This window comes from Oryx dammah, unplaced genomic scaffold (genome assembly GCF_014754425.2).
Source record: "Oryx dammah isolate SB20612 unplaced genomic scaffold, SCBI_Odam_1.1 HiC_scaffold_25, whole genome shotgun sequence".
In the NCBI taxonomy this organism is placed as follows: domain Eukaryota; kingdom Metazoa; phylum Chordata; class Mammalia; order Artiodactyla; family Bovidae; genus Oryx; species Oryx dammah.
In genome coordinates this window covers 104,112,142-104,136,531 of record NW_024070209.1, presented here as the reverse complement: position 1 = coordinate 104,136,531, position 24,390 = coordinate 104,112,142, and the positions used below count along the sequence as shown (strand labels likewise).

The following is a 24,390-nucleotide window of genomic DNA, read 5'->3' as shown; positions in this document are numbered from 1 at the left end:
TGCCCTGGACATTCTCCCATCAGGCTCTGCAGGAAGAAACATGGAAAAAGGAAGCAATTAAAATTAATTTAAGCCTGCGTTTTCATCTAAGTGCATGTGGAGAAGACAGAGTATAAAATCTTTTTCTTTTTCTCCCCGTTTAAAAAAAAAAATCCAGAGCTAATCAAAGGCCTGTCTGAAAGGGGCACTGGCACCTGCTTTGCGAAGGGTAGAGGGAACGCTTGCTGCCTTTGGCAAATTCCCAATTCATCACGCGTCCTGGAGAGGGCGGGGGTGTGGCCTGCCTCCCAGCACGCACGCCCCGGCCGTTTTCCCAACTCTCCCAGTGGGACTGCAGCGGGGTTCACAGGCATGATTGAAAGTCAGGGACGCTGAACATGTATGACAATACAATAGAAATATTTACTTAAAACTCACAAAAACGGAAGCACCTTTAATCCATCGCAAAGGCACACACAGGATGGCATTTGGCCTGTGAATGGATCTTGTTAAAAACGGAGGCTCTGGAGGGTGGGGTGACCTTTACAAGGCTGGCCTCGGAACAAGGTTTGAAGGTCAGGGGAAAATACACATCTTCAAGTTGATTTTATTTTTTTTAAGGAGTGATCTCCAAATACGGCAGCCCTACCCCTCTCCGTGAGGACCATCCACGGGCTGGGGGCAAGGCCCGTGGGCCCCGCTCCCTTCCCAGGGAGCGCGGCGTGGCCGGGACGGGGCTGCCGGAAGCGGGCGGCTGCAGGGCGTCTAGGTCATGTGATTCGGCTCCAGGGTGGGGGCGCGGACGCGGCTCTTTCCCTTTGCTCTCGTGCGGGGGCGGGCCCGGCGCGGTGGGAGGGGCGAGGGGCCCTCACTGTCCGGACGCCCGCAGGCGGCGCGCTGAGGTCACGAGGTTGCTCTTGGGGCCGGGCTCGCGGCTCCTAGCCCAGGAAGCAAGCCGGCCCCACTTCAAATCCGAATTTCTGTGACGCTTCACCGAAGTCGTTGAACATGATGTCGACGATAGGCACCTGCTCCACCTTGGGCGTGTCGATCTCCAGAACCGTCTTCTGATACCCTTTCTTCGTCTGCGGGGGGTGGGGGAGAGCGGGATGGGTCAGCAAGGGCGGTGCACGTCCGCCACGCCCTCCCTAGCTCCGAAACCCACCCGCAGCGGGATGACCGCCGTGGGAGCTGGCATCTCACGCCAGGACATCACCCAGCCCCGACACTTGGGAGCAGGACGCAGCGTAGGGAGGCTGTGCTGAGGGTCCTCAGCCCATGGGGACCCACGCTTCCATCCCCGCCAGCTGGGATCCCCCATTGAGCCACAGGGATCTGCCCCAGGGCGGTCCAGCCAGGATGAGCCAGCCCTCCCCAGCTCCAGCCACCTGCCTCACTCCCGTGAGCATCGGGGTTCCCGCCCAGCACCACCCTGGTGGACCCAACTTCCGGGTGGGGGAGAGAACCCCAGGGGGTACAGAACTGCCCCCGGAGTGCTGGCTCCCCTCCCCCACCGGCCACGTCCCCCAGAAGGCATGGGGTGAAGGTGCAAGTCCACGCTGGACGGAGAGCCACCCACACCCAACCCTGAGCACCAGGACGCCTGTCAGGGATGCGCTGGCCCCGCCCCCGGCAACGCCCCCAGGATGAGGGTCCGGGATCATCGCCTGCTGGCCTGTTCTGGACCAGTGGTCTTTTCTGCCTCACCTGAGAACAGGCGCGGCCTCAGATGGATCTGGTCCCAGGGAGGCTGTCCCTCCACCACCCAATCCCTCACAACGGTGACTAGTCCAGGGAGAAGGCAGCACCTCCCGGGGCCTTGACCCCCTCCAGCAGGATAGTGGGGCACGACCGTCTCAGGGGGGCCATAACCGTCACCTGGGTGACCACGGAAAGCCCCCGGAGCCCCATGTGGCCCTGGCAAGCGGGTCAGTGCATCCAGCTGCTAGGAGGTGGCCTCCACTCTCCGGGTGGCAGGCTGCAGGATGGCCCTGGCCCCTGACTTCCAGGTGGATCAGTCCTCAGGGGGCGCCCGCCTGGTGAGGACAGCCTCAGGGGAAGCCTTACCCCTTGGGTGACTGTGTTGGGAGGTCATTAGGTCACCGGGATGGGGCCTCATGAATGGGATTCGTGCCCTTTTAAGAAGCAGGTGGAATGCTAGCTCTTAACCCTGTGTGAGGACAAGGGGAGATGGGGCGGCCGTATGCAGCCCAGGGGAGGGCCCCTACCAGCCCGGACGTGAGCCTCCAGCACCGCGAGGATGGCCTTGTGCTGTTGATAAGCCCCTGGTCAGCAGCGATCTGACCAGCAGCTCAGACAGACCAGGACAGATGCTGGGCCGGAGCCAGCCTGCTAAGCTACCCCCACATTCGTTACCCTCCAAAATGTCCACTATTTTAGGCACTAAATCTGGAGGGTGATTTGTTACAAGCAATGGATGACTACCATACTCGCTGCAGCTCGTTTTTCTCCACTGGAGGACGGGTACCCTTGCGCCATGGATGTGGAGAGGATGGGCGGAACCTCATGGAACAGGGTTCCCGGCCCAGCATCCATGAAGGCACCTTTGGACTGAGCCTGGGAGCGACCTGCTCTGAGTTTCCTTCAGAATCTCCACAACCCTCAGACTCGCCTCCCCTCGGCCCTGCCTTCACAGTAAGGGAGCACCCTCAGCGGGCCAGGCTGCGACTGCTTTAATGCCAGGATCAACACTTCAGAGTCAAGCGTCCTCCTGGGAGCTTGTTAGTACCGCTGGCTTCAGCCCGTCCTGGAGACAGAATTCAGGAGGCCGAGAGCTGGATGCGGCATCTGCCAGGTTTAGGTGTATCTTGGGCAATTCTGACACACGTGGGTCACACTCATCCTCTGAGCAACACTGCCTGAAGGACTTGTCCAGCAGCCAGGAGCTCAAGGGCACAGATGCCGTGGGCTTCCAGCAAACGGGCCGAGGCCTGGCCTGGGGGGAATAGCCAGCCCTCCACTGCCAGGGAAGGGGCTAAGGACCACCACAGCTTTGTGGGTGCTGGGAGGGACTCGGGGGCAGCAAGGCTGAACTCAGAGCCCCCAGAGGGGATGCCATCCTCGCCTCTTCAGGCAGGGAGTCCTGGGAGGAAGCTGAGCCCTTTCCTTCCCTTGGCCAGTCCAGTGAGCACGGTTCAGAGTCCACCCATCCCTCTGCCCCAGCTCTGGCCCTGGTCCGACCACCAGCCAGCAGGGGCTCGAGCGGACGGCCGCCCTGGCCTCCGATGGGCCTCCGCTGTCATGGGGAGCTGGGCAGCCCGGCTTGCCTCTCCTCCACAAAGCGGCCTTGGCAGTACCAGCGCCCGCCTCCTCCTCCCACCAGGGATGGCAGCCTGTGCCAAGCTGGCAGGTGCTTCCTCCTGGACAGACGGGGCCCCAGCGCTGCGGTTATCAGAGCACTCAGAGGGGCCTCTGTGAGCACTGGGCTCCATCACCCCGTTACTCCTGAGGCATAAATAACCATCATGGGCTGGCAATGGCCCCCAGGGTGCGCAGAGCTGCATAAACCGTGGGATTTATGTGGCAGGGCTCCTGGGGCCTCCTGCCCAGTGATCCGAGCCTCTGCACTCAGGGGCCCGCCCATTAGGCTGCACAGCCGTACCACACCAGAGTCCGAATCCCAGTGCCTTCGGTCCTTACTACAGTGTGGACCGAGTGGGCCTCCGGGGAGGCAGGCCTCTCTGCCCCAAGCCTGCGTTCCTCGAGCCTCTGGCACAAGTACCTGTGAGGGGTGTGACCTTTCAAGTCGTGGCTGCACCTCCAGTGGGCGGTGGCGTGGCGCGGGGTGAGCAGAGCACAGCCGCTGCAGGCCGTCCTCCAGAAGCGCCCAGCGCCCCAGCTCCGTGCTCCACCCGGCCTGGGCCTCCCCGCGTCCCCTCTCCTGCCTGCCCGCTGAGCCCATTTTCCCCATCAGCTGGGTTACTCTCTTTAGACACGACCTCTCCATCTTCTCAAAGACAGGTGGCCCTGCTGGCCCATTTTACTCTACTTCCAGGAGTAAAAACGTCAAGCGCCGAATGCAGATATTTCCATGATGCCAAGTCTTGCTTCTGCGCTGGAGGTGCCCGGAGGACCAGCTCCAGCGTGGCAATGATTGCCAGGGTTCCTGGAGTCACAGCAGCCGACTGGGTCTGTGTTTCTCTCAAGGAGCAGCTCAGGGCCTGGATCTCACTTGGGTCTCGGAGTCGGGGTGCCTGGGTGGCAGGGCTGGCTTCAGTGGGTGGAGACAAGGAGCCAGATCCTTCTGACCTCTGTGACTCGGAGCCTGTGACTGTCCATCCTGAAGAATGGTGGCCCTCTGCCGGGCACTCTTGTCCCCAGAGGTGCGCGTGGCAATACTACCTGCCCCTTCACCCCAGATATGTTTTCCCGGCATCCTTTCAGGGAACGGCCCCTCTTCTGGAAAACCAGTCTCTGCCCTTTACCAGGTGACGCGTATGGGCCAGCCAGAGTGTTTCCCTTTCTGCCAGGGGAGCCGGGGAGCTCAGCCCCGCTGCAGGCTCTGCCCCAGGGCTGACCCTCCTCCCCAAGTCCTCATTTCTCCTCCTCCTCCACCTGACTGCCTCACGCTCGGGAGACCGAGCTGCCCACAAATAGGAAGGGCGATGATTCTGGGCTCACAGCGGCCTAGCACTCTTTGGGCACGTTCCTCCCGGAGCAGCCCGTGAATCAGTGCTATTCTTGTCTTCTTTTGTAGGAGGCAGACACGAGACAAGGTTTTAGTTGGCGCCTCATGACCTCTGGAAGCAGCTTAGGTTTTGCGTCAGGAACATGAGCAGATGCTGGACGACCAGGGCTTCTGGAGCTTTGGGTCCTTTTCCCCGGGGTACCCCGCATCCCCTGACCCTCAGGGAAGGACCCGCTCTGCACAGGCCACGGTCAAGTCCGAAGGACTGACCCACACCAGGGCCAGGGGCCAGGGCATCTGGGGGCGGGGAGGCTGCCCTGTGGGGCACCCTGGCCCCATGCCTGCCTTGCGCACACTCACCTCTAATCCTCAAGGAACCCTGGGGGTTATAACTAGATCATCTTTTGGGAAGAAGGACTGGAGCTCCACAGCTGAAAGGCCCAGGCCAGTCCCAACAGAGCAGCCAGGGGAGGAGGCAAGATGTGAGTCTGGTTCCGCTTAAGTCCTGCTGTTAGCAGTGGGTCAGCACCTGCCTTCCTGCTGGCCCGCTGGGCTCATCCCAGATGGCCCACGCTGGCCAGGTGGTCAGACCACCTCGACGGACCTTAGGAAGAACCCTCAGATCCCACATGCCCCGATAGTATGGGACGCAGATGCAAAGGCAGGAGCACTGGCTGCTCGCAAGCACGCAGAGGCAGCTTGGTGCCCGGGATGCCTGCCCCCGGCTGGGGACGCTGTGACCAGCTCTGACACACGCCCTGGCTGCTCTGTTCAACAAGAAGGTTGGAGCCAAGTGTAAAACCTCCAGAACCAAGAAAGAACCAGAAGAGATTGCAGATGGTTTACTCCCATGTGGAAATCCATGGGAAGGGCCCCGACTGGGATTGGGTCCTGGGATGCAGGGAAGGGCTTCCCGACCATAATATGGGAGGCTGGCGCCTTCCAGAGGAGGGTGTCCACAGAGGCTGGCACCACACAGTGGGCCCTGGACACCCAGCAGGACAGAGCCTACGTTGGCCAAGTCCCCTGAGGGAGCACGGCTGCACTAAGCATCTCCCAGTATCCCAGGACAGAAGGACCCAGCTCAGTTCTAGGGGCTGACCCTCACTCGGGGGCACATGTAGGGGGGCAGGGGGGCAAGCACAAAGTCCAAAGAGCGAAGGCAGCCCAGCCCTGGCCGGCCTCTCGGGCCTGAGCAGAGCATCCTTCCCAGGGGGCGGCACGGGGTCCAGGGGGCGGACCCAGTGTGGGCCGGGGATGCCACGAGCAGGCAGTTCCACTGCCTGCTGTCTGCACACATCGCCCAGGATGTCCGTGTTCTCGGGCTCAGCCTCAGCTCCGGCCATTCCCCAAAGTGGAGGCGTCTCAACTGCCGAATCGGACCAAGAGCACTTCACAGCACCCCAGGCTCTCGGTCAGGGACCCGGGCTTGGCCTCTCCAACCCCAGCGCCTCGGGAAGGCCCGGCTGTGGGCTACGGAATTCCACGTCCACCAGCCACGGCCAGCCCTCACTGCACCCAGCGCCCAGCACACGGCAGGTGCCCAGGAAGCTCATGTCAAGCAAGCGACCGCGCCGCACGAGAGGCGCCTGCCCCGCCCCGCCCGAGCGCAGACACTCACGGCGCAGCCGTCCACCAGGGCGCGGATGTAGGGGCTGTTGTCATACGACATCTCCTCGTCGTTGGAGCCCAGGAAGCGCATGGCCTTGTCGTAGCTGCCTGTGGCGGCGTCCTGCCAGGCCACCGACTGGTAGCAGTTGTAGGTGATGTTCTGGTGGGCAGAGGCGCTGAGCAGCCGCAGGAAGGTCATCTGGACCACACCCACGGGGTTGCCCTCGGCGTCCACGTAGGAGAGCTGCAGGGCGACAGGACGGGGGCTCAGCAGGGCGGGGACACGTGGTCGCACAAGGCCCCTCGTCCACACGGGTGGGCTTGGGAGCTTCAGCCCCGAGCTGTCTCCTCTGGAGTGCGGGCCATGCCAAGGGCCCCACCTGGAAACGAGCCACACACCCGGGCCCCCAGGCCAGCACTCGCTGGCTCTCTGGGGGGTTCCCTCGAACACAGTGAACCCCGCCTCATTTCCTTCACGGACCCAAGTAGCCCACCCACTCCTTCTTGCCTGGCTGGTCCCTACTCTGCCTCTGGGGCCCAACTCATATGCTTCCTCTTCCAGGAAGCCTGCCTGGGTTAGATGTCCTCGCCCAGCGTGGCCTGGCTCAGTGTCCGTCTTTCCTACTGGCTGTAGGGCCCTCCACGCCAGCACTGGACTCCTGTGCTGGGGGTCCCTGGGGCCTGGCCACTGGCCCTCCTTGGACAGAGAGTACCCTGAGCACAGAAGCTTGGCGTGCACATCCCTGTCTCTGGGCCCTGAGCTCAGCATAAGGAAGGTGCTCCTCAGATGATGCTGACCACTGGCTGGTCGCCGTGACGTACAAAGACCTGACCGGGGCCGTGAGAACTGGACACAGAAAGGGCAGGAGGCCTCGGAGAGGGACAGGCCAGTTGGGCACAAGGTATGGGGTGCTTGGCCAGCAGACAGGAGGACCAGCCTGTGAGAGGGTCACGGGCCGAATGGCCGAGAGCCAGAGGCCTGAAAGGACTGGGCGCTTCCCTGAGCACAGGGGGAGGCCTCTGCTGCCCCTCCCTGGGTGTGGACCCAGGGGCGAGCACAGCGGGTGTGGAGGCCTAGGGGTCGGGGGGTCAGCCATGCCCACGTGAGCGGGCAGCCTGAAGTCGGGGCGAGACACCCGGGAGAGAGGGCAGGCTGGTTCCCACGTGACTCCTCGGCGTCACGGGCCGGGAGCTCAGCGGGCCAGTGCCGGGCGCCCCGAGGGACAGATCAGCTTCTGCACCTTCTCAGAGGTGGCTCTGTGAGCTGCTGCGCCCAGCAGGGGCGGGGACTCCCAAAGCCCTGGGATGAGGCAGGCCTCTCCTCTCCCGAAGGCCCTCCTCTCAGACCCAGCAGAGCGAGCTCGGCCCGTCCTGGGTCCCCATCAGACAGGGGCGGGCGAACGTCAGGGCCTGACACCCCAGGTCCTCCCGACACACGGCTGCTTCACCTCCGCTCTGCCTCAGACCCTGGCGCCCAGCTCAGCCAGGCAGGCGCACTGGCTGCCCCCAGGCACACAGAGGCAGCTTGGTGCCAGGATGCCTGCCCCCGGCCGGGGACGCCTGTGGCCAGCTCTGACACACGCCCTGGCCGCTCTCTTCAACAGTGTTGGAGCCAAGCATAAATGCTCAGGAACCAAGAAGAGCCAGAAGGGATTATAGACAGTCTACTCTATGTGGAAATCCCCGGGAAGGGCCCCCAAACACCCGTGCTGATCACTCGAGGGAGACTTGAAGTCGCTGCCGTCCGTGTATTTAGAGATCTCCGTGTGAGGACGGATGATGGCGGCGAGCCAGGCAGGCCTGGCCTCCTGCTCCTCCCCACCCGAGCGGGAAGAGCACAGAGCGGCCAGCCAGCTCCCCACGTGGCCGCCGGCCGCCGGCTTCCAGCTAGACCTTGAGGAGAGAAAGGGGATACCAACCGCGGTCCGGGCCGTTGGGCGCTCCTCCTGGAGAGAAGGTGACTGACTGGAGGCAGGAGGCATGCGCAGAGAGAGGCGGGGGGCAGTGCTGGACGCAGAAGGACCTGAAGCTCTGGAGCCGGGCAGGGGTGAGGCCCGGGCTCCGCCCACCTGAGACCCACGTTGGCATCTCAGGGCCCTGGGTGAGCCCCTCCCCTCCTGGGGAAAGGGGCCGTGCAGCATCCCCTTCATGACGCCCAGAGCAGCTGGCCCAGAAAAGCGCCTGTTTCTTTAGGGGGGGGACCTGCATCTACGCCCTGTGGCGCCCACTGTGACGGTCACAGGCAGCTAGAAACGATGTGGCCGGAACACGGAGGGGATGCGCGGCCGTCCCCGGAACCGTCCCACTCCCCGGCCTTGGTCAACTGTTTGCGAAGCAGGACGCAAGGAGGAGGTGAGCTCGGGCCGGCGGCTGAGAGCGGGTGCTCTGCGCCCTCGTCTGCGGAATCAGGCGGTGGGCATGGGGGTGAAGGGCCCCGTCTGGAGAAGCTCACCAGCACGGCTGCAGAAGGGACCTGGCCCCTGCCCCTCCTCCTCCTGAGTCCTGCGCCCACCCACCAGCATCCACTGGGCTCAAGTGCCCCGGGCACTGCCCTCTCAAGGGGGCACCCACTTCAGGTCCTTCTGCATGCCAGAGGCTCCTTCCTGAGGACAGCCCCAAGGTGGCGCGGGGAGGAAAGTCAGCAGGAGGGAGGGGGAGAAGGTGCCTGGGTGTCCGCACAGACAGAGGAAGCCCACGACGAGGCAAGGCGAGCGCAGACTTTGTGTCTGGACAGAGCTTCGGTGACCGGGGCTCAAGGACACGGGGCGTGAGCTGTTAGCTGAGCACACAGCACCTTGGGGTCTGGATCAGGGTCCCCAGGGTGGACCGCTGGGAGGCCCCGCTCTGAGTCCCGGGGAAGAGTGGCCCCCGGGCCCCTAGGGAGCCGACGAGGGCAGAGGGTCAGGCCCACACCGTGGACCCGAGAGCTGCTTCTGAGAGACGAGCTCGTCCTTCCAGGGCTGCCGGGCAGACCCTGGCGGAGGAGGGGACGCAGGAGGCGAGGGGCTCTGGTGGCACCTGCAGCGTGACCCTGTCTGGAACCTGGGCCTTGAGCTCATCGGGAAGGGGCACAGAACTCTGCACTCAAAGGCCCAGAACGTTCTGGGAAAACGCTCTCCCGGGTGGAAGCAGTCACAGCCCCAGGGGATCGGGTGCGACGGGCCTCAGTCTCTCAACCCCTGGAGACCCACCAAGTCCAGTCCTTTCGAGGGATGCCAGCTGCCTGCACCTCCGGATAGACCATTTAAGACTGGGTCCCCAGAAGTTAGCACGGGGACTAGCACGGCTTCATGGGACACAATGGAGGAGCCCGTGGCCCCTCGGCCCCGGCCGCAGAAAGGGCGGGGCACGGGGCACGAGTCCTGGAGGGGCTGGACGGCTTAACGGGCCAGGGCCCACGCCATCCGAGCTGCCCACTAGGACTGAGCTAAATAAACCCTCCACTCCTGGGGTCTGTGGTCTCGGTTCCTGGCAGCACCCAGCTGGGGGCTCTGAAAGCTGGCCTCACGCCCTCCACCTGATCAGACAGCCATCCGGCTGCCCTCGACTAGAGTGGACCCCTGTCGGCGTGGCAGGAGGGGCCAGCCTGAGCCTGGCGGTCACGGCGGCAGAGCAGTTTGGCCAAAGGGCGAGAGCAGGTGCGGCGCTGGGGGTCCGTCCATGCAGAGCCGAGCCAGGCCGAGCCGCGAGCAGGCAGCCCCGGGGCCACTTACCAGCGACCCCCGCTTGTACTGACTGTACCAGGTGGAGGGCTGCTCTTTGGGCCAGCGGGCCATCTTACTCTGCAAGATACGAAACGGGCGGGTCTAAACCACACCGCAGCTCGGTGGGGGCCGTCTTACCAGTTTGCCACGCTTGAACTCACTGAACCAGGAACCCGGGTTTTCTTTGGGCCAAGAAGTGATTCTGGCCTAAACATCGAAGGGGGAGGCGGGAGGGAGAGAAACAGAGAGAACGAGAGCGTTACTTCTGCCTCCTCGAGAGACGCAGGTGCGCAGTCTCCCGCCGAGCGGAGCAGCTGCAACACCAGCCGGCCCTTCCAGTGCCTCATCTCCCCTGGCGCTGGCACTGGCCCGGGGACAGGCCTGTCACCACTGGTCCTGGCACTTTCTGGGGGTCAGCACCGGCTCATGGGCAGGATCAGAGTTTGCATGTGATCGCTTCCCTGTGTCCAGCACCGAGTACAGAGCCTTGCGCTTGGCGACTGCAGAGACACGCTCCTGGAGCGGATGGATGAAGGGGTGGGCGTACGGAGGCCCCTGCATCTCACCCGGGTGAGGACGGGAAAGACAACAGGGCCAGTTACTGCTGACGCGCTGAGGGCACCCGGTGGGCGTCCTCTCGTCTGACCCCCCGATCTAGGGGCGACCTAGGAGCGTGGCTTCATCTCCAAGGCCTCTTCCTGGGAACAGAGTGGGCAGGAGCCCCTCCGAGGGTCCAGCGGGAGGAGGCGCACACGTTTCCTGCCTGTGACGTGTGCCTTGGTGGCAGGCGTGGTGTGTGTGCCGAGTGGGCGGCGGGGCGTCCTCTCCGGGGAGACTGCCCGTGAGTGCAGCCTGTTCCCAGCCGTCCCTCTGGTCCTCTGCCTGTGCCGCGGGTCCTGGGCCCCATCCCCGGCTCCTCTCCTAAACTTGGCTCATGCAGGGGAGCCTGAGCAGTCGCCCCAGGGGTGGGCCAGTGCGTCCAGCCCGCCTTCTGTCCCGCAGGACCCTGCCCCGGGTTCCGAACGTCTGCTCTTGGTGCTGCGCTCGGCTAGCGTGAGGACTGCATCCTCCCGGAGCAGGAGCGGGGCTGCGGGCAGGGGCGGGCCTCACCCAGACCTCTCCTGCTGCCAAGGGGTCCCTGCAGCCCGGGCGACTGAGCACGTCTCCACCCGCCCAAGGCTCCCAGCCCGTGGGCCCGTGGAGGTCAGCACACAAGCAGAGGAAGAGCAAGGAGCCGTGGGGCTCACTCAGTGCCCGAAGCCCACCGTCCTCCCGGCTCCACCACCCAGGAAGGCTCCTGGGGGTTCCCCTGGCTCCCTGGCAGTGAGGCCATCTGCAAAGGACAGACAGCAACACAAGGACGTGGAGCAGCTTTTTTCCACCCGCATTTCCCCCGGGGCCTCCGTCAGGGGCAGGGCCGGGGGCTGGGTTTCCTCCTGACCCACAGGAATCTTGCTGTCGGGAGTGCATGTCCCCAGGATTTAAAACCCCAGGTCAGGGGAGAGTGGGCACGAGCCAGGGTGCCTGCAGTGTCCCGGTCAGCGCAGGGCCTGCTCCTGCGGCCCCTGGGGCTCCCCGTGGGGATCGTGAACCTCAGGGCCTGGCACCACGGGGGCTCCCCTCCAGGGAAGTGGCTCTGGGTGTCGAGGCCGCTAGAGAGTCAAGGACAAGGTGCCCAACTCCTGCTGGGCATGACCCTGGACCCGCATGGCTCCAGGAACCTGCCGCCCTCGGTTTGCGGCAGGGACGGGGAGCCGTCGGGGCACGACGTCATTGAGGAGAGTGTCCAGAAGGTGCAGAGGGCACACGGCCCAAGACTGCACCATCTTCCCAGCTAGAGACCTCGCCCTCCTTCCTCAGCTGTCCTGGGCCAAAGAGAGCCCAGCTTCCAGCTTGGGCTTGAGAAGGTGACACGTGCCAGCCACACATGCTTGTCCCTGCATGCCATCCACACGCCACCCACGTGCCATCCACACGCCACCCACACGCCACCTACACGCCACCCACATGCCACCCACCTGCCACTCACACTCCATCCAGATGCCACTCATGCCATCAACGTGCCACTCACGCCACCCACGTGCCACCCACCTGTCACCCACACACCATCCACATGCCACCCCCACGCCATCCACTCACCGTCCACACACACTGGTTCACACCTGTCCACACACACAGACGCCACCACAGAGGCGAGGCCTCTAAACGACCGCGGGCGACTCAGATGGACACCTTACGGAATCTCCATGGATCAGAACCTCACTAAACAGACTATAAAGGAACGGACCGCACTCAGGAGCAAATGCCCCAGAAGCTGCCACTAAGGACTTCAGCAAAGGCCACCTCTACAAGGTGTCTCTGGGTTACTTGGCCCTTCAAGTCCTTCCACAGGCTTCAGGCTGGTCTGAGGTCAGGGCTACAGGGTCATTTTGGGAAGGATCTGACCAACCAGTGGTGGAAATCCTAGCCTCCGGGGGTAGTCGGGGGAAGATACCCATGCGCCAGGCGCTCCTCAACCTTCCACCCACAAGACCGCACCAAGCAGTTTCTCCTCAAAGGAAATTCACGTCTATTTCTGGAGGAGAAACCTTGATTTTGGAACTGGTTTTCATTTCCTGGTTTCAGCTTCTGGATTTCATTCCTGAAACTGCACACATGGTGCACCAGGATCCCCAGCCAGCCCCCCGGGGAGGAGGTGATGGGGGCGGGCACTCACCCCCTCGGACTTCTTGTCGGGGAAGACGCACGTCGACCCCCCGGCCGTGAAGTTGCAGTACACCTTGAAGGAGTCCCGGGAGCAGCCTTGGTTTGGATCCACCCAGTATTCGCCTGGATCACAGGGCCGAGGTCAGGGTCGGGGTCGGGGTCGGGGTCAAGGTCGGGGTCGGGGTCGGGGAGGCAGACTGGGAGAGCTGCCCCCTTGATGATACAGAAGCAGCTGCCACTGGGTGGCCCAGCAGTCACGGGCACGGCCTGGCCTCGCACCGCAGCACGGCCCCCTCTGGGCGACCCTAAGGGCCTCCCACTGTCCCTGCTGGGCCCATGGAACCACGGGGACAGGCTGGTCCCCAGGAGCAGAGCCAGAGCATGAGGCCCACAGGACCCGGCTCTGGGTGCCCAGGAGGGTGGCTCTCCCCGCTGGGCCTGTGGGTGGCTGGGAGCCCAGCGGTGCTCGGGAATGGTCCCGGAAGTTCACGCACATGGCGTCAGAGTCAGCAGCACGGGACTGGTTTGCGCTTTTATGGTATCCTGGAGTCTAAGCGGTGCCTCCCCAGGTGCAACAGCAAACACCAGCACGAGGACTCACTGGCACAGACGCAGCTGCAGCCGGAGCGCCGCGGCCGCGCACGTCCTGGCGGGGATATGCTTTACGCCCGTCTACAGACGCGGAGCACTGGCTCCGGGCAGAGCGCGTGGCCTGCCCGACAACGACCGAGCTTCGACTAGACTCCGCTCCGTGCGACCCCACGCCTCGACCTCTTTCCTGGCTCCCAGGACGGCTTCCCGCTCTCCTGCCATGCCTCGCCAGGTGATGGGGCAGAGGCCCCTGCACCCCTATCCCCCCACGGAAGGGACCTGAGTGAGGTGCGTGCCCGCCCAGGAATGGGCCCCTGCCACCGCCCGCTCCATGCGTCCCCAGGCCCGTGGCCGCCCTACCATCGGGGAAGTCGGGGTGGCAGAGCTGGAGGTCTTTGCAGGTGCGCGCGGGGTTCTGCGGCGTGCCCAGCGGCCGCTTCATCTGCTCGATCTCCAGCTTCAGGGAGTTGAGCGAGCCAAAGATCTCCTCCATGCCGTCCGCGTAGTCCATGTACTGCTCGCCCTCTGCGTCGTCCATCAGCTGGCTGGCATCGATGTTCCGCCGGGTCCTGGACGCCTGGATCGGCAGGGGCTGGATCACCTCGCCTGGGGGGCCCTGGGTGCGGAAGAGGGCAGCGGTGGGTGGGGCAGGGCAGGGCTCACAGCCAGGGCCGCAGCTGCAGGCACCTGTCCATCTCAGCACGGTCTTCTTCCCTTTCCTGTGTCTCTGGAACATTCCACACGACCCTGCGGGGCCTTGCCCGGTGCTGCCTGACCCCTGCCCAATACACGCATGCGTGCACACACACCTGTTCACACAGAGGTAGGTGGGTGTGCACACAGACACGCACGTGTGTGCTCACCCTTCATCTCTTCCCAACCACACTTTCCAGGCCGAGGTGCCCTGGGCTGACCTGTGTCCAGGGCCAGGCCCCGCCCCACCACACGTCACACACCATTCAGAACGTTTTGGGATCGAACCACACAAACATTCTTCCCACGATTCTCTCGGCATTAGGGGACCACCCCCCCAACTCCCAAGTCCTCAAGGGCTACTCACTGGTGGGCCAGGGGGTCCTGGCTGGCCTGCCTCACCCTTTGGGCCAGTTGGACCCTGCGGAAAAAGAAAAGAGAATCAGCCATGGTCACTGAGGCCTGACGGGACCTGTCCACCTGGAGATCAAGAACGGTCCCCGGGAACACATGGGGAGGGCAGAGGGGCCGAGCGAACGTGCTGGGCGCCCCCCAGCTGCAGATGTGAGAACTAGACACCTGAGGGGAAGCCTGGGGGGCAGAGCCCTTCCTTGGGCACAGAGAGCGGTGACGTGGTCTGAGGTGACTCAGGCTGGAGGCGGGTGCAGGGCAGGCTGGCCCCAGAGGAGGGGCGTCAACCACCAGCCTCGAGAGGCAAGGGGGACGGGGGACCCCGGGAGGTTCTCAGCCCACAACTGTACCCCCTCCAACCCCGGGCCCAGGGGCTAGTCAGGGTGATGCCACTTACCGAGGAGCCCTTAGCACCTTTTGGACCAGGGGGGCCCTGTGGAGAGGGGCAGGGTGTCAGCAGGGGGCGGCCCCTTCCCCCCAGGCCCCCGGCTGCGACCCGCACCCCCACAGCCCTGCCTCCCTTAGGCCCTCCTCCTCCGCCCACGGCCCCTCCCAGGAGTCTGAGCTTGCACCTGCTTCACAGGGAGGCAGGTGGGGGGGCGCTCACCCACACGGAGGCTGGGGGTCCGTGGGCCTCAGCCCAGCCCCCCCACCCTCCCCAGCAGGGAAATCGCAGCTTACGCAGCCGGAGTGAGAAGCAACAGGGGCGTGGAGGCCCCGGAGGCCCTGACGTGGAGCCCCCAGCCCCTCCCGACAGCCTGCCACGGGCCAGAGGCAGAGAAGCTAGGGCCACCTTCGGCCACACGGACCCAGGCCCAGGTGGGGCTCGGAGGCTGATCGGTTTGGGCGAGAAGAAGTTCAAGGCTCAGGGACGTGTCCTGGGTCTCCCAGCTGCAAGGGGAGGCCTCAGGCTGGTGCCTGGAAGCCGGGACCCCAGGTCCTCACGTCTGCGCCAGGCTGGCCCTGCTCGTGCAGATGGCAAGGGCCAGGAGGGACCGGCTGCTATCCTCGCTGTCCCCAAAATGCCTACAGAGGACTGTTCACATGCCCTAAAAAGCCTGGGGAAAGAGGCTCGCCCTCGTCTCCCACACCTGAAATCAGGCCCCAGCGACCTACTTCCTGGTTTCCATGGCTCAGAGCTCGGATCAGAGATAATGAGCAGAGAAACCTGGGGGTGGGGCCCAGACCCCACCCTGGGGCCCCCCAGCTTCCCCGTGGCCACTGCCACCCTGCTCCCCCAGAACAACCCAGGGAACCACGCGCCCCTCCAGATACGCACCGGCAGGCCGGGGGGACCTGGGGGGCCAATCGGGCCAGAAGGACCGGTGATACCCTGAAAGGAGCAGAAATGCGGTCGTCATCGCCCGGATCAGGGGGGAGCCTGTCCTGCAGCCTCGGCCCCCGGCTCTCACTGGCCTCCTCACCCGACTCGGACACGTGTGAGCAGAGCCCTCACTCCCTGAGGGGCCTGGTGGGGCCTGAACGCCTGCCGGGAGGCCTGGCACCCTGGGGGCCACGGCCCAGCCAGCCTGGAACGACCCCGGGGAGCCTGAGCGTGACCCCCCCTAATGTCTCGTGTACACCAGCCCCACCTGGTCCCCTCTTGCCGCTTTCTGCTCTGGCTGGGGGTCCACCCCGAGCACGAGCCCCGGGCAGGGGGCAGAGAGTGTCCTGGGGCCCTGTCTCTTCCGCCTGTCCATCCAGCCTCCCAGGGGCTTCCCCACAGTGGAGCTTGCATCCTCTGACTGACCCTCTCTCCTGGTCTGGGTGCCACGGGGAGACGTGGGGGCGGGGTGAGGCAGGGGATGTCTCCTCCCCCGGGGCTCCTCCTTCCAGCTCTGCCTCAGGCACCCTGCCCTCTCCCAGGTCAGGTGCCAGCCAAGGTGGGCACGGCTCAGGGGCATGTGTGAGCCATCACACCTGGCTTGGGCAGCGGGGGTTCACAGGCTGCAATGAGGCCCCGTGGCCTTGCTGTGGGGATGGGAAAGGCGGGCCTGCCAGGCCTCAACCCCCTCACGCACACCCTCCCATTCCCCGGCCGAAGAATCCACTGCCAGCACCTCCCAGGTGCAGGGCAGGCCAGCCTCGCAGGCTGTTTTCCTGGCTGTGGTTTCCCGGGGGCTGCTTCCCAGGGAAGTCTGGGGTCAGGCGCACATATACAGGGTCAAGGGGGAGCCAGGATGCAGCTGAGAGTCGCTGATGACCTCTGGATGCTCACCTGGGACAGAGGGCCTTTCCGAGTGTGGTGAGGTGATGACCTTCACTGCGGAGGCCAGCAGGACTGTGAGGGCTGCTCAGGGCCTGGGCTGGGCTCCAGTTCCGCCCCTGGGCCCTGTGCACCTGGGCAAGCCCGGCCCCGCAGCTGCTCCCGCCCTGACCCCATGGCCCGGGACGTCCTTCCGGCTCGAACGAGCCTCTAGCCTTTGGACACAGCCTGTTCCACGTACCTGTTCTCCCTTAGGGCCCGAGGAGCCCTGGGGGCCGGGGACTCCGCGTTCACCCTTTTCTCCCTGTTCGCCCGGAGGTCCGATGAGGCCGATCAAGCCTGGGTGGCCCTGTGGGAATGAAAGGGGCATTCGTGGTGGCAACGCCTTGCGTCTGGCCACGTGGGCCAGCCAGAAGTGGCAGCGCCGCCTTCCGGCCTGCCCGAAGCTCCTGCAATGGAAGGGTGCCCCGGGCCGGCCCCGACAGCAGGCGGCAGCCAGGTCGTCAAGCCACACGGAGCTGTTCCCTTGTGTCCCCACCCCAAGCAGGTGACACAGGCGGGGACAAGCCAGACCTCGTCGGGTCTGAGGCACAGGCTCTCAAAGAGCCCGCGCTTCAACCGCACGGGCTCCTGCAGGCCACTCACCTTTTCTCCTTTGGGTCCAGAGTCTCCTTTGAGGCCGGGGAGTCCTGGGGGGCCCTGCGGGGGAGGCGGGGGGCTCAGAGTTCTCCTCCCCAGCCCCGCCCTCTGCTACCTCTGCCGGGGGCCCCTGGGGCACGTCCTGACTCACCATGGGTCCTGGGGGGCCATCGGGGCCCGGGGCTCCGGGGAGACCTTGTTCACCCTGAAACACAGTCGACCATGCCCGTGAGCCCCGCCCTCAGCAGCCGCCGCCCCACCCCCTGGCCCCCCACCCTGGGGTCACTCACCACTGGGCCGGGGATCCCTCGAAGGCCGTCTGGCCCCGGCTTCCCGGGAGCCCCCTGGGGGCCGATGGGGCCAGTCTTCCCAGGAGGGCCTTCCAAGCCGGCTTCTCCCTGCAAGGAAGACGCTTGAGGCTGCGGTCACCCCCGCCCGGAACCACTGTCCAGAAACCCCGAGGAGCCTTGGCGGGAACCCCGCGTGCCCGGACACCCAGAGGCTGCCCCCAACTTTCCTGCCTAGAGAGGCCTCCCAGCCCCATCCTCCACCCACTGAAGACCTCAGTCAACCGGGCTCCAGCCACCCAGTCACCACGGCCACCACGGCCACCACGGCAGTTATGGCCAGCTCGGAGCTCATGGTGGACACAGCCGCATGTCATGTCCTGAGCAGACATGGGCTGGACGAGCTCCACTGTCTCAGTCGACACCAGGGCCCCTCCATTCCAGGAGGAGGCACCCAGGCCCCACCCAGAGCTCCTGGGGAGAGCGGCCACGAGGGCTCGGGTGCCGGGCTGCACCCTAACCTCACTGCAGGGCGCCCCACCCTCTGCTCTGCCCCGTGGTGGGCGCTGTCACCGTCTCTGCTTTGCAGGAGAGGCAACCAGGAGCGGCCAGGTCGACGCCAGGCCCTGAGGCACGCGTCACGGCCTCCCCTCCCCCAGGCTGGCGGGCACATGAACAGCAGTGCACCGTCAGGGACCCCCGGCCAGAGGCACAGCCCGCCCCCCCCCCGCAGAGGACGGGCTCTCCCGCCCAGGTCTGCGTGGAGCGGCCCCTCTGAACCCCGCCAGCCCCTCTCCACGTGTTCAGCATCCGGTCCCTCTCCACCCCCCGACCTCAAGTGGCCACCATGCCCTCAGCACGCCCTGGAAGGCCTACGCACAGCCACAGCCACGGCCGGGCTGGAAAGCACCCACCTTGGCTCCTTTTTCCCCCTGCCTGCCTTCGGGGCCTGCGGGGCCGGGCGGACCCTGGAGGGAGCAAGAGAGCAAGGCGTGACGAGCGGGCTCCCAGAAGCCGATGGGGGCAGCTGAGCACGGTGGGGCACAGGCCTGGCGGGGCGTGGGGCTGCTGCCAGGCCTTCAGAACAAGGCCCGGGGCCTCTGGTCCCAGAAAGGGCCAGCGGGCTGGGCTGAGGGGTGGGCACTCCGGTGGCCTCCCCTCCCACACACTCAGAGCGGCTGCGCTCATTGCAGCCCCAGCAACGGATGGTTCCGTTTGCTGGATGATTCAGTTTGCTTGCTCTGACTTTTCCAAAGGTCTGACCAGGGGGAAAAGGGCTTTTTCAGCTTCGTGGGTGTGTTTATTCTCCCATGACAGCCGTCACTGACGGTCTGTGCAGTCAGCTCGTCCTGAAAGGAGCGGCGCATTGACCTGGCGGCTCTGAGATCAGATGCCGTGGCAGCTCACTGAGCAGGAAGCGAGCTTCAAAGAGAAGCCTGTTCCCCCTCCCTGGGGCTACCCAGGGGCCCAGGGTCCGTGCATCGCAGGGGAGGGGCAGACTTCGTGCAGGGGCGCCCGGCACCGTCACGTACCCTTTTTCCTGGAGGCCCAGATGGGCCTGGCTCACCCGTAGGGCCTGGTGATCCCTGGGGTGGGAGAAAGCAGAGTGTTTAAAGTCGAGGATGTTAGCTAAGACCTGGCGGGGCTGGGTGGATCCGAGGCTAAGAACACACGGAGCTTTCAGTCCGTTCTCGGCCAGCCCCGAAACTGCCCGTCTCATCTTCTGCAGAATCAGCCCTGAGTGGGGCTGGTCCCGGACTGCCCTGCCCTGCCCTCGGGCAGCAGCAGCGTGGGGGCCCACCGAGCCTGTGGCTCTGCTGCATCTGGGGAAGGTTCCCAGCAAGCTGGCTGGCACCCCTTCTGCAGAGGTGGACCCTGGGTCACCGGCCAGGAAGTGGTTGAAGGGCAGACATCTCTTCGGGGCCCTAAGCCGGTGTCCCTAAGCAGGCTCCAAACAACGTTTCGGAAAGCCGACGAGATGAGAGGCACGTCCAGTGTGAGCTCAGCTCCAGAGGCTCACGTGGGAAGAGCCTTTTGAGGAGCACGTCCAACCCCACCCGGCAGAAACAGGGATCCTGATGACGCTGGGTGGGCTCCTGGAGGGGTGTCGTGGACACCGGCTTCGTGTGTAGAGCCACCGTCGGGCCTGGGGGTGCATTTCCCCTTCTGGGAGGAGGGCCCCCAGCTTGCAAGGGTCCTGGGTCACTACTCTAAGGCAACTGGGTGAAATGAACAGAGCAAGTTGCAAGGCCTGACACCTCCCTGAGAAGCTGCATTGGGGCCCCAGAGGTCCCGAGTGGACTCACCGTTTGCCCGGGTTCACCGTCGTCTCCTTTGTCGCCAGGAGGACCGTCTTGACCCTGTGGGACCAAAAGCAGGTTCCTTCTGTGCCCTGGGCACACCCAAGTTCAGGCACCAGGACTGGTCCCCAGTCCTGACCCCAAAACCCAGCTCCACCCAGGGGTGACCACCCAGGGTGCTCGGAGGGGAAACGCCTTTCCTCGCGTGCTTGTCAGAACAGGGTTGAGCACCATGCCCCGAGCAGAGGCAGAATAGAAGAAACTGGAAGGGGAAAGACGAGCCTGGAGGCAGATCATGGGCCGTGGGGACCCCCAGCTCTGCACCCTCGGGCACCTACCGCAGGGCCAGGTTCTCCGGGGGGACCGGGATCTCCGGGAAAACCAACGGGGCCCTGAAACGGAGCAAGAGAAGCATCAGCCACCCTCCCGGAGCGCGCTGGACTCATGGGGCTGCGTCCACACGGCCGGCCCATGCTCCCGCCAGTCTGGCACTTCGGGGCCCCCCAGAGCAGGGGGATCCCCCCCCAGAGCATCATTCCCTGTACAGCAGGCCAGGCAGGGCTGCTGCTCGCCTTCCGGAGTTCTCGGAGGGCAGCCTCCTGCCCACATGTCTGCTCCTGGGGCCGTGGCTGACCCTGATCCTGGACCCTGAACTCTAGGACTTGATGCTCTGCAGATCCTCCTGACGCAAAGCGAGGCAGACCGCGGTGGAGCGGGGCGGGGCAGGGCCGGGCGGGGCACGCGCACAGAGCCCGTTCTGTCCAGGAAGCTGCCGAGTCCATGCACGTGGCCTCAGAGCTGTGCCCTCTCCTGGCCTGTCTCTCCTCCTCCCTTCTCCACTGTTCCAGTTCAGGACCCGGGGGTCACCCCAGACCCGCAGGGTCAGGCAGTTTCCGCGCCCCCCAGGCCCGGGAGTAAGAGGACGCTGCTAGGAGCCCAGCATCCCCTGGTACTCACGGGGCTGCCTTTGGGACCGTCGTCTCCAGGAGGGCCCTTGGGCCCCGGGGGTCCGGCGGCACCGGAGGGGCCCGACTCGCCCTTCTCCCCCCTCTCGCCTTTGGGTCCCTGTGGGGAAAGGTGGAGAGCGTGTTCTCAGAGCCAGCCTGCAGCCCGCCCTGTGCTGGCACCATGTGGAGAAGCACCCTGACCAAGGGCAGGCCACAGGCCCCTGGGGGGTCAGCTGCCTCCAGAGCCCCCGCCCCTGGCAAGTCCCCACGAGTCCGGCCCCACGGGCACCGTGAGGGGTTTCGGGACCCCACTGGTGTCCTGGGGCCTCTGAGGCTAAGGCTCAGCTTCTAGGTGACTAGGGCAGGGCTGCCTCCTGATGAGACAGCAGGCAGCGTGGACCCCCAGGGCTACAGGGACCCAGGCCGCCCCCTGCACCGGGGCCCTCAGGTAGAGGGAGCCCAGCACACCTCCACCCACCAGCCGCTCCCTGGGCCAGAGAGCAGCCCCCTGCGGGCCTCGAGAGACCACGCATCTGACCTGCAAAGGAATGTCCCAGGTCTGGGCTCACAGGTGACAACAGTGGGCCCCATGCTTGTGGAAGCCCATGACGGAGCCGGAGCACCATGGACGGAGGGGCGGCTCACACCCGACTGTCCCAGGCATTCATCACTAACATCAACTCGCACACAGGCACACTCACACACACACAGGCACTCTCACACACAGGCATGCTCACACACACACGTACACATGCACGCTCACACACACACATGCACACTCACACACATGTACACATGCATGCTCTCACACACGTACACACATGCTCACACACACATGTATGCACGCATGCTCACACACGTGCACACACACACATGCACACTCACACACAGGCACTCACACACACATGCACACTCACACATGTACACATGCACGCTCACACATGTACAATGCACGCTCACACACATGCACACTCACACACATGTACACATGCATGCTCACACACATGCTCACACACATGCACGCACGCATGCTCACACACGTGCACACACTCACACGTGCACACTCACACACATGCACACTCACACATGTACACATGCATGCTCACACACACATGCACTCTCACACGCACACGCACACTCACACACATGTACACATGCATGCTCACACACACGCTCACATGCACACTCACACATGCACACTCACACATGCATGCTCACACACACAGAGGCGCTCTCTCACACTCTCACACACTTGTACACATGCATGTTCAGACACACATGCACACACACACGCAAACTCACACACACACAGGCACTCTCTCACAAACACAGACACTCACTCTCCACCACACTCCCTCTTTTTTCCAGCAGTCTCGTGATGGAGGCACAGGGGGAGACACGACTCCCATTTCATGGATGGGAAAACTGAGGTAGAGTGGGACCCTCCCACCCGGCAGCCATCCACACCACGCCCCACCCCTCCCCAGAGCCCACTCACTCACCGGGGGGCCCCCTTCACCGGGAAGGCCAGGCTCTCCTGCTTCGCCGGGCTCACCCTAAGGAGGAAACGCGAAGTGGTCACAACAGTGATGGGAGCAGAGGTCCACGCCAGGCGCCCATCAAGTCGTCCCTGGCACGGGCTGGGGTGGGGCGCGGGGACGGGGCTGAGATGGCAGTCGCTGTCCTCCTGGGGCTCCCAGGACTGGAGGGGACACAGGTGAGGAGTCCAGGGACACCGTGGTGACAGGGAGGCGCGCGCCAGCGTGTGACATGCGTGGAGGGACGTGGGCTGTCAGGGACGGCTCTCCCCAGGACGGGATGCTCCCATGCGTTTCGGAGGACGACCAGGAGAGGCCGGGTGCGGGGGGACAGAGGGTGGAGGCGGACAGAGAACAGCCCGGTGCCCTGGGTCTGCGGCTTAGGGGCAGAGCTGGTGGGGGGTGTCGCGGGCGGGGGGGTGGGGGCAAACCGCGGCGGCGGGGGGGAGGATGCGGCCCCCCCAGCAGAGGCTGCCCGCCGTCACAGGTGGGCTCAGCAGGTGTGCTCCCCTGCGACCCTCCTATTATAAGAAGGAGCAGCCATGGGACACTGGTTTCAACTGAATGGCCAGACTTCAGCAGAAAGTTCTGGAAGGTGTGCAGGGAATGCGCCCACCTCCTTCCTTTTATCCCAAGAAGCTGGGATTGGTGCTCTGAGATAGTGCGAACTCCTGGGCCCAGGTGGAGTCAGACTCTGGCGCCGTCTTGCACACCGCACCCCCACGTGTAAGGCATATACACACGCGTGTGCACGTACATACACCCAATGGGCTCAGGCATCATCTCCAGGGCCTGCCGCACGCACGCGTGTAAGCTATGTACTTGTGTGTGCACGCACATACACCCAGTGTGTTCAGACATCTCCAGGGCCCAGGCCCTGGCATGAACCAGATCAGATGACGAGGACCCGGAGCTGTGAGATGACAGGACTTGAGGGAAACAGGAGCTGAGACGGGAGCAACTACACACGTCAAGGACAGACTCCCACAGCTGTCGGAGCCGGTCTCGGAGCGGGGGCGGCGGCCTGTGCTGGGGGTCACATTATGTGAAATCCCGCCCAGGCTGCCCTGGGTGGGGGGCGGGGCTCCCAGGCTCATCGCCCGCTCTTCCAGGTTTCGAGATGCGTGTGGCAGAACAGCCCAGGAGTGCATCTGCGTGTCTCCACACGCATGCACGCTCACGCACACACACTCACGCACACACACACACTCGCACGCACGCTCACGCGCCAGGACAGTCACAGGCTGTGCGTCACCTTCTCTCCCACGGCTCCGGGGTTGCCTATTCCGCCGGGGGGTCCTTGAGGCCCGTCTGCACCTGGAGCTCCGGAGGGTCCTCGGGGGCCGGGGGGACCTGGCGGGCCCTGCACAAGGGGAGCCGCTGAGCCCAGAGCAAAGGCAGGCCTCCCCGCACACGCCAGCCCTGCCCGGCCCACGCCCCACGAGCGGCCCCACTCACCATCTGACCCACGTCACCCGTCTCGCCCTTCTCTCCAGGAGGTCCCGGCAGACCCTGAGAACAGGAGGTCGTCAGACACTCGGCCGGTGGGCACGGCTCCAGCGCCCCCCCAACCTCCGCTGCCTCCCAGCTGAGCGTCCCAAAAGCCTCAGGGATGCGCATCTCAGCTACACGTGAGAACGGCTCCGAGATCCCGTCTCAGAACTAGCCCGAGGAGAGAATCAGAGAAGTGAGCAAGGATTTATGGACACGGTGCTTATTGCGAGTGTCCCATAAGACAATAAAGCCTAATGAGCCACCAGCAGGGAGCTGCCGGAATCAATTATGTCACCACCATATGCTGGGACACAGGCAGTGACTAAGAGTCATGTTTTCGAAAATAAATAAAAGGTGACATGTTCAAAGAATATTTAATGGCATCTGACGTGACTTGTACTATAACAGGAAGCCGGAAAGCCTGGTCCAAATGTTCTATACATGCGGCATGACTCAGGTTCTGTGAAAACCAAATAGAAGGATGCACGTGTGTGTGTGTGCGTGTGTTGTGCATGGGCGCTTAGAAGGTGTGTGCCCACGCACCCAGAAGCCAGGCTGGTCTCGTTTTCTGATAATCTATCAGTAGTTTTACATCTGTCTTCACGACCCGGATAATCATGATGGTGTGACATCCTG

At 64.3% G+C, this 24,390-nt stretch overlaps 1 protein-coding gene across 2 annotated transcripts in view; it reads right to left on the bottom strand.

Annotated features, from left to right (window-relative positions):
* Window positions 1-380: 380 nt before the first annotated feature.
* Window positions 381-24,390, bottom strand: part of COL5A1 (collagen type V alpha 1 chain) — a 137,976-nt gene continuing 113,966 nt past the window's right edge. The window contains exons 47-66 of one of the 2 annotated variants that reach the window (XM_040225636.1): window positions 23,719-23,772; window positions 23,516-23,623; window positions 22,225-22,278; window positions 20,733-20,840; window positions 20,114-20,167; window positions 19,782-19,835; window positions 19,008-19,061; window positions 18,390-18,443; window positions 17,479-17,586; window positions 17,340-17,393; window positions 17,195-17,248; window positions 16,791-16,898; window positions 15,623-15,676; window positions 14,741-14,776; window positions 14,300-14,353; window positions 13,600-13,855; window positions 12,659-12,771; window positions 10,081-10,149; window positions 6,249-6,482; window positions 381-1,064 (exon numbers count right to left, since the gene is read on the bottom strand). In XM_040225636.1, the coding sequence (XP_040081570.1) occupies window positions 918-1,064; window positions 6,249-6,482; window positions 10,081-10,149; window positions 12,659-12,771; window positions 13,600-13,855; window positions 14,300-14,353; window positions 14,741-14,776; window positions 15,623-15,676; window positions 16,791-16,898; window positions 17,195-17,248; window positions 17,340-17,393; window positions 17,479-17,586; window positions 18,390-18,443; window positions 19,008-19,061; window positions 19,782-19,835; window positions 20,114-20,167; window positions 20,733-20,840; window positions 22,225-22,278; window positions 23,516-23,623; window positions 23,719-23,772 (1,827 nt within the window). In that variant the 3' untranslated portion in view covers window positions 381-917. Of the gene's footprint in view, window positions 1,065-6,248; window positions 6,483-9,951; window positions 10,021-10,080; window positions 10,150-12,658; window positions 12,772-13,599; window positions 13,856-14,299; window positions 14,354-14,740; window positions 14,777-15,622; window positions 15,677-16,790; window positions 16,899-17,194; window positions 17,249-17,339; window positions 17,394-17,478; window positions 17,587-18,389; window positions 18,444-19,007; window positions 19,062-19,781; window positions 19,836-20,113; window positions 20,168-20,732; window positions 20,841-22,224; window positions 22,279-23,515; window positions 23,624-23,718; window positions 23,773-24,390 lie in introns of both variants that reach the window. The other variant, XM_040225637.1, reaches the window with a different exon arrangement.